The sequence below is a fragment of the Topomyia yanbarensis genome, chromosome 1 (assembly GCF_030247195.1).
Source record: "Topomyia yanbarensis strain Yona2022 chromosome 1, ASM3024719v1, whole genome shotgun sequence".
In the NCBI taxonomy this organism is placed as follows: Eukaryota; Metazoa; Arthropoda; class Insecta; order Diptera; family Culicidae; genus Topomyia; species Topomyia yanbarensis.
This window is the reverse complement of record NC_080670.1, coordinates 4,104,505-4,113,711: the sequence shown is the minus strand read 5'-3', so window position 1 is coordinate 4,113,711 and position 9,207 is coordinate 4,104,505. Positions and strand designations below refer to the sequence as shown.

At 39.0% G+C, this 9,207-nt stretch overlaps 1 protein-coding gene across 5 annotated transcripts; it reads right to left on the bottom strand.

The window, feature by feature from the left end:
* Nucleotides 1-2,365: 2,365 nt before the first annotated feature.
* LOC131676660 (adiponectin receptor protein) lies at nt 2,366-7,793 on the bottom strand. 5 transcript variants are annotated; one of them, XM_058955892.1, is made up of 5 exons: nt 7,519-7,793; nt 3,752-4,482; nt 3,499-3,686; nt 3,234-3,427; nt 2,366-3,165 (listed from the first exon to the last, which is right to left on the bottom strand). In XM_058955892.1, exons 2-5 carry the CDS (start codon nt 4,480-4,482, stop codon nt 3,025-3,027), a joined length of 1,254 nt encoding a protein of 417 aa, XP_058811875.1. In that variant the 5' UTR covers nt 7,519-7,793; the 3' UTR covers nt 2,366-3,024. The 5 variants fall into 5 exon arrangements, with proteins under 5 accessions (XP_058811875.1, XP_058811874.1, XP_058811876.1 ...); XM_058955891.1 differs by having other exon boundaries at nt 7,546-7,793; XM_058955893.1 differs by lacking the exon at nt 7,519-7,793 and adding an exon at nt 7,273-7,512.
* Nucleotides 7,794-9,207: the final 1,414 nt, after the last annotated feature.

Below are 9,207 nucleotides of genomic sequence, written 5' to 3'. Positions count from 1 at the left end.
TGGGAAGGAATAAACTGCTCGTGTTACTTAAAATTCCACAAACAGGAAACGACATCCAGGCTGACAAAACGCTTCCGACTCAAAATTACAAGGCATACATTCCCAAACACTTTTTGACATTTTCAGGTGTAATTACTGGCGTGCCACTGGAAATGACGCCGGAAGAAATTCTCGGAAACATAACCTGCAAAGTACCGGTCCTGAGCGTTACTAGACTACACAAGTTTGAGAATGATCAAATGGTCCCGACCACGAGAATCGGAGTGACGTTCCGAAGTAATCAACTACCAACTGAAATTCGAATGTTGTTTTGCACGAAACTAGTCAAACCATTCTACAGCAAGGCAGTATTCTGCGAAAATTGCCTTCGGTACTACCATCGTACAGATAACTGCCGATCCCGGAAGAGATGCGAAACGTGCGGAAACAACCATGACGATCAATAGCACGGGCAATGCAATTTGACGGCAAAGCGTCCACACTGCAGACAAGGACACAAGTCAGGTGATGCTAATTGCCCATTAAGTACACGTCAAAACAAGCTAAAACTAATTCTCGCAAAAACCAATTCAACAACACTAGACGCACAGAAACAATTCCTAACCTACACCCAGAACCAGTTCAGTTTGTTGGAAAGCATCGAGGAATATCCAACGTTGATTAACTCGTATGCAAAAGTGACCCGTGAAACGAACGACTTAAGCAACCAGGCGAACAACATAAGCAATGCAAAATTTGCAGGTCGAACACGCAGCCAATCTACACCGAAACGCACATCAGAGGAAGCAAGTAACACAGTTACTGACAGATCGAGGTGTACAGTGGCAAGATGCGTCAGACGGATAATGGACGATCGGCGAACGGAGTAGCACTTTTTAATTGGTACAAGACAGATGAATTCGAGAAATTTCATTGAAAGTAGACTCAAATGCAAAAAGCGACACAGGAGACACACAAAGCAATACAAAAACAAGTATATTTTCAGGAAATGGACCTCACCTATGATGACAGTGACGGCCTAGTCAACAGCTATCAACCAAAATCAGCACAGGTAGGCCAGATAGTTGGGACCAGATCGATGAAAAGGATCGACTACAATAAATCGAACTAAAATACAAATGTCGTGCAAGATTCTTCAATGCAATATTCAGAGTATAGAGAAAAACGAGACAGAGCAAACCAGAGTTATGATAAAAGAAGGATACACTATAGCATTATTATCAGAAAGTTGGACGAAAACGGCTCTCGAAGATAGCAAATATAAAATTCCGTATTACAACAATCACTACTGTTGAAGGGCAGCTGGGTATGGAGAAGCAATGGTTATTGTCCACAAATCCGCACCAACCAGAACAATAAGCGTAGACTCATCGAATAACATACAATGTGTAGGAAGATACATAAGCAAAATTAACCGTGGTATCAGTGGCTCCAAACACATCGACAAGCGAATTAAAAGCTTTCTGTCAAGTCTATGGCAGAAAACTGAAGGGATCAGAAAGGTGATAATCGGAGGCGACATGAATTCACATCACAAGTTGTGGGACCAATACAAATCGGACGCGAAAGGGCGCGTTCTCTTCGACTTTATCAACGACGAAGACATCATCATACTGAATCGGAGAGAACCTACCTTTATTCCAGCGGAATTGAAAAAGAAACCATCCGCGATAGATTTAGTGCTCACCTCCCCTGAACTATTTCTGTATGCGAGCATGGAAATATTGCCATACGGGATTGGAAGCAGGCATCTGACTATTCAAGTGAGTATTTCGCATGTGGTAAAAATCGAAAACTGTTTTTCCACACCGTATGTTAGATCTTCATAAAAATCAATCAGCTTTTGTAGAATGTTGTTACAGTACTGCTGATTGATTTTTATGAAGATCTAACATACGGTGTGGAAAAAATTGCTTTTTCGATTTTTACCCCATTCTCTGTTTAATCTTAACCGATTGCCGTAAAAATTGATACATAGTAGGCATTTGTTATGGAGCGTGTTTGTGTGCTATTGGTTGGGGATTATCTGCCCGCCAGATGGCGATACAGAACAAATTGTGTTTTCTTCCTATTTCGTTGAAAGTCGCAACAACGCGCGATGGGTATTAGCTAGTATGCTATAACATTCTATTTAAAAAATTAAATTTCTATTTAAGGCTTTCCGATGATATTTTTCCAACTCCTATGAGATTCAAAACCGTATCTCAATGGGTAATATTGAGGGTTATCTAGCTAGAATTAATATTAGATTATTAAGCTCGTATACTCGGAGATAAACCGGGTTAAGCATTGAAGGCGTAATGCGAGGAACCGTGAAATGAATGACAGAGGTTTCGGATGGTTTAAGAACTTTTCAAACGCCAACTTTAGCTCAAACACTGTTAATCATTATATTTTTGTATCGTTTTTGTTCTGCCTGGTAAACTGCCAGTTTTTCTGAATAAATTAAATTTTACTCGTGTTTGCATCTTTGTATGTTTCCACGTATGTACTTTTGTTATATTCAATTGATTATTTTATCTTATCTTAATGTGATTTTCTTTTTATTAAGTAATTACCAAATTAAATAGGTTTTATTTCTTCCTATATTCTGACTCGCTTCATGCTGGAAAATAGTACCGCTATTGGGACAAATACTAAAACTTTCAAATGGGGTTTTTGCATTTTCGGCTGATTTTCTTCCGTGTACTGAATCGCCTTTTTTCCAAAAAAGTGGGCCGATGCTAAATGATTCTCTTACCAAAAGAATACTGTTCCATCCATCCGTCATGTGAAATTTTGAATGTATATGATACAACAAAAGAAATTAATTCAAAAATTTATAAATTCTCTAAGTTTGTTAAATTTTTCAATCCACCCCGTTGTTAGTTCTCGAATAGAAATAAGAGCGTGCGACAAAAAAATCCTTTACCTAAGAATTTGCATATATTATAAATTTTTGACCCTAGAAAAACGAACAAGGAAGAAGGGGAACAAAAATAACAACTTGCTGCAGTAGCCTCTCTACTTAGTACGCTAGGAGTCTCAAAATCCGATCGCCGGATGTTGATGGGGGATGTCACACTCACCGACCGTCACTCGGTACATGGCCATCTCGCTGATGCCATGGTAGTGCACAAAGGCGGCCACCAGAACCAATACGTGGAAAATTTGGTGTGATTGAAACTGTTGGTGGAATTTGGTTTAATAAGATGGGTATTTTTTGAGAGGGACAATAGAATGATCAAACATACCCAAATGTCACATTTTCCTGGAAACCATCGTTCGGGCACCCGCAGGGCATAGAACATTGCGCCCAGAATGTACAACAATCCCATCAAAATCAGCCAACCAAGGCTGGCCTGAGAGATTTTGCTGAACCAACCTTCCATTAGGACGTAGTGAATAGCCGGGATGATACCGGAGAGTCCGAAGCTCATGAAAACACCTGCAGAGTGAGACGTGATATTAGTATATTGAATTTTAGGGGTCGATCGAGTCAAGGATCAATCCACAAACCTGCTCGTAAAGGTCTTAGATTCGGCTGAGAGAACTTGTCCCACAGGGACGTTATAATCGAGGTCATACCGAGAACAATCACCACTGTCAGATAGATCATTTTGTGCTTGTAGTGACAGTAGAAGCCGTAGTACAGCCAGGGTACGAACGAACCCATGATTAGCAGTGCGATACCGCAGTAATCCAACCTGACAGAAAAGCAGATATATTAATGTGATTGGCTAACTGGAAAATAGATACCAATTTTACTCACTTGGAAAACAGTTTGCCTACCATCTCCGAGTGGCAGCATAGCGTGTGGAAGGCAAATGAAAATCCAAGACACACAATCGCACCGACAAAAAACGCCATAAAGATCAACTTCTCCTGCAGTTGCATCTCGAACGAAGGTCGTGTCATGAAATACATTGCCACGCCAATGAACATCACGCACCCCAGCAGATGCGTCCAGATGTTACCAGTTTCGGTATGGATGCGGAAGATAGACTTGAAGCAAGCGCTAAACGAGGGCAACGGTGGTCGATGGCCCTTGTGCAGAAAATCGTTATCCTGCAGCCAGGAGGGAAGATGCTTAAAATGACACACCTTCCACGATGCTTCCCACACCTTGCGCACAAATTCCTCCGCTTGTTCGGCCGCATTATGAGCCAACGCGCCCAGGTCAATTTCGTCCGATAGAACACCGGCCTTTAGAACTTCGGTCATTTCTGCCTCCAACAGCTGGGTGTCCTCTGGGGTGGACGGAAGTGGACAACCCACACCATCGTCTTCTTCCTCCTCCAACTCGTCATCATCGTCCAGCAGATCAATGTCTTCGGAGGCAAGGGAATCTTCCTCCTCGGGTGTCCAGACCCGTCGCTTGCGGAGGGTGAAATCTACGGCGTTCAGAATATCGTCATCTTCCGGCAGGGGACGTCTGGGGCAGACCAACAAATCCTCGTTGGTGCCTGGTAGGGGTGCCTCAAGCTCGTAACGTGACGACATCTGCAATGGATGAATAGTTAGCGTGTGTGTTGATAGTTGCACGACTTTTTCACCACAAATACAGAAAAAAGCAATTATCGTGAATTCAACTGTCGCTAATTGATTTGTTTTGCATTCGTTTAGTAAGCGACGTATGTTCTTGAAGGGAATTCAATTTCTGCGACATGAAGATTGAATGTAACCACTTGCTACAGCATGTTGAGAAACTGTTTGATACTAGGAAAAAATCAGCACCATGAAGGTAAAAAATATATCACTATGATTTTGGGTACTGAGAATTCACTTCAATCCTCATCAGTTAAAAAATCTATACCACCGGGACGTCAGTCTCGACCAGTTGTTTCAACGTACACGTAAGCTGCGCGAAGTCACGTAAATAAAAATAAAGTAAAAAAGTAAGTTGCGCGTGACGAGGAAAATCCGAAACATAAAAAAACCCGACTTATCTTTATGTGTGTGCACCAAATGCATAAATTCGGGGGTTAAACCCAATTTAGTACGAACCAAAGAGCAACACATTCTCTGCCATTGTGCAGTATTATTTCTCCAAAGGCAGTGATGTATAGCATACGTGCCCCAAACGGATTCTCAACTACATTAATGATGTGGTATCTGGCTAGAAAAACACAAAGACACAACCTATAAAAGAGTTATTTGTAATGCGCTGATTCTGTCTAATTGACGAACTCGATGCGCCGCAAAGACAAGATTTCCTGGTTGACTCCGAGGAGACGACGAACTTGATAATGCATCGTTTCAATGCTCTACGATTTCGAAACGATTCCCATATACCAAAGTTTGCCTATGTTATCTATCGGGAGAGCCTTTTTTACAGTTTTCTCAACGAACACTGATAACCCGTTAACCTAGAGTAGCGTGTTGCTGTCAAACACATCGTTCTACTCCATCGGTTTATCTGTACTTTAGCATATAGATTGTCTCCTACCATACCATTTCACTCACCCTCGTTGCTTAACGAACTGCCGTATTCTAGCAACGAGCGTGCTTATCAAAACCAGCAAAAGCCACGTGATCCCACTGAGCGACTAGCGAATGCTAATCCGAAGCTCATCGATCTGTAAGGTTGCACAATGCATGCTCTAATTTATTAATTTACGACTACAAAGACAATACTGTGTCTGGTAACGGGGCCCAACCACTGCACTGCTTCATAGAGATTTTACTGAACAGGTGAGTAGTGCACATTGTATGTATGGTGCTCTGTTTCCTATTAGCGTATTCGTCTCATTCCATTCGTTCGTTTCTATGGTGGCAACCCTTCAAACTGCAATGCATTTATATACTATTTGCTTTTTAGAATATAAATCACAATGACATTAGGTGCGGACGGTTTAGAAGGAACCGAAAAAATGATTAAAATGTGGAATTGACGATATGCCAACGCTTTATCATGTCGCCTGGGAAAGTTTTGTAACCGCTTCCGACGGAGTGTTGGTGCCCACCTCGCCCGGCGCATTCTTGATCTCGGTTATGGGATCAGGGTAAACGATGATTTAATAATTAAAATTATCCTTACTATCCTTCTTTATATCATGAGTTGTTCTTTGGAATTATATACCGTTCGATTACACTTACATATATGAAAATTCATTCAATAAATCATCGTTTGAAAAAGTTAGCGATATTCAGAAATGATAAAGTTTGCTATCGTCTGGATCGAACAGTTTATAAATCGGAAGAACAGCTGATGGTATAAAGCAGGATAATGATTATTTTAATTATTGAAATGCTGCATGGCAAGTTAAAACTCACTGAGGATTATGTATGGTGGATCACAGTTCTAGTGCGCTGCATCACAAAACCCTGTAAAATCCACAATATTCTGCAACGTAAGTCATAGACAAACAATCCATCATTGCAAAAATGAGCGAACACAAGAATTCCAAAAATGAAACTCAAAAGAACTGCTCATATTTAAACGAAGGCAAAATCAGTTTTATAAAATATATTCACTTGATATACAACCAATATCAGGTAATGGGAAACAACACATTATTATTGCTAGTACAGCTTTAACCTTATGAGTCATTCGCTGATAAACTAAACATTTGTCTGTTATGCCAAATGACCTTCAGTAAAATCACTTTGCAAAATATTTGTCACACTAAATGATCGTTTTCCATAAATTAAAAATGATTATTCCAAATGTCTGTTATGCCAAACAACCTACAGAAAAATCACATCTCAAAATTACGCCATATGTCCGTTATGCTAAACGTCTATTATGCCAAACGACCTTATTCTAAATAACCCGCTCACTTTTAGTACCTAACATGTCGTCGAGAAAAAAATAAATTTACGCCGAAGGTCGAAGAGCACAAATTTTGAACAACCTCGGATTAAAGGCGAAAACAGCAAGCACAAACAAAGGAAATAAAATAATGTCATTTTATTGCGTACGAAAATCTGTTAGTTTTCACTGTACATCATTAGAAAGTTTGATTAAAATTTCTTTTACATATTTCTCAATGTTTACGTCTGTCAGTTAGGCCTTTTGCAAATGTTTGGATATTGCCTGTATTTTGATAAATACAAGGCAGAATGAAATCTAATTTTCAGTATTCGTTTATTGAAAACTAGATTTCAATTGAAACAGAATATAATGATGAACAGTAATAGTTCCGGGCAGCTTCTGCTAAATAAATTACAATTACAGAAGCTTACGACAAACATAATAAAAAAGTAATTTGATACTCTATCGAAATATTTTAATATTTTACATAACTATAATTAGCAATCGTAAAACGACGTCCTGCCCTTTGTGTTCACCTTTTACCAGATCAGGAAGTTTTAAATGTTCCCTTTTTGTTTCCTTACTCTAGCTATGGCAGGTGCTGCACCGCTCGCTTGTTCCAGCAGCTTCTATGAAAAATATTAATCTTTCACAAGTTGAAACCGTGCGTATCGCAGTGAATCAATAGTGTTAGTGTACTCTAGGAATTCATTTTCACTTCTCCACTTAGATTCCGAACGACCGGAGAGAACAATTGACTGGATAAAACCAACTTCAATTACCCCCAATTTGTAGCGAAACCAAAATACCTCCTACAAACTATTGACGCGTTACGTGATTCGGGAATACAGGATTACACTTTTAATTTTCACCACACTATAGATTACGAAACACTCGTCACGGTAACTGAACGTACTGATCGAACGGTAAGCGAGTCGTTTGTATACCACTTTAGTGTTCTTTATTGAAATAAAACGTGTGTCTAATCGACAAGGGCTCTTTTTCTGAAAAGAAAAAATAACAGAGCCAGTCGTCAGCAGGGAAAAATCGATTGACGAACAAATTGCACACACAATGTCAGTAATTTGACGTTTTCAGCCAGGGACGAACTATGGGGTTTTGAAGGTACTTTTTTTAGTACAAGGTTTTTCGGTGGACGCTCAGTGGTCGGAAATTGTAAGATTTAAAAAAAATAAAAATACATTAATACTCCTCGTGGTGGTTACGTTAAGAAGTATAGCGTTTTTAGCAGTTGATCCTTATTATCCAGACCTACAAGCAGAAGTTTATTTATTTATCGATAGCATACTTTTCTATCTGCCTCTCGTTTCTTCGGCTGTAAATTTTATGCATTGGACATGTACTCAATGAATACTTACTAGAAGTATATGCATGAAAATGCATAAAAATCAGAGCAGTAGAAAAAAAAACCGGAATAGAAAGTATGCTAACTATGCATATTTTTGCTTGTCAGTGTTTTCCTCGATGTGAAAAAGACGACTTGGATAATGTGGATTTTGTTCCAGATTCCGCTACCCCTTCAAAACATCACAATTTCTGCGTACTACCCGAGACAACGCTCGGCTTAGGTGTTCACGCAAGACGTACATGACTTTTTTGATTTAGTATCTAACTGGCGTCGATTTGATGCTAGTTAGGACTAATCATTTAACTGGTTCTAAGTTGCTACTAAATACTGATGGTATGATTCCGACGCACTAAAAATCAAATTTTTATTCATTTGTTTAGTCTAGATGATATGGGTGGGAAAAACTCATCTTTTACCAGACACAACTCTGAAATTGGCGTGAAACAATTGTCTATTAAAATAAAATTGCATGTTGTTGTCTTATTCAGTTTACAAATATTTTCGAGAAGTCGCCACACTTAAAGGTACTTTCTAAGCGAGAAAGTCCCGTGTATACCCAAATTTGTACCTTGTCGATGCTCGTAATTTTCGAAATGAAGAAAATGATTCTGTTTATTTTCTATAGCAAATATTTTGTTCATTTGAGAATTGAAGGACATATGAATAATCAATATTTTGTGAATTTTTCATGAAAATTATGTAAATTACTCAACATTCTTCTAGAGTTTGTAAATTTTTAGAGAAAATAAATTCCGCATCTAACGACCTCTTTTTTTATAAAAATTGGTTGAAAAAGCTATTATTTTTTTACCAAATAGGGATCTTTAATTTGGAAAAATTGTGCCAGTTTTTCATATATATTGATAGCGGGTGTTCTTACGAGTACACTCATATCATTCTCAAACCTTAGTTATTCTATGATTTTTAAATTAAAAAAAAACCAAATTAAATTCAACCAGTAAACTGACAGTTGTCCTACTAAATGACGTATCTGCAAATATCTCGTTCGCCTCATTGTTAACCGGGACAGCACCCCACACAGCATGATCTGGTACTTTTTCAATCCGCTAGCAGTCTGCCATCCCTAGTTTCATCTGCAAAC

Coding starts and splice junctions, on each gene's coding strand:
- LOC131676660 (XM_058955890.1), bottom strand. Junction 3,687..3,751: donor GTAGGCAAACTGTTTTCCAA/GTGAGTAAAATT, acceptor CTTTTCTGTCAG/GTTGGATTACTGCGGTATCG. Junction 3,428..3,498: donor TCTAAGACCTTTACGAGCAG/GTTTGTGGATTG, acceptor CTCACTCTGCAG/GTGTTTTCATGAGCTTCGGA.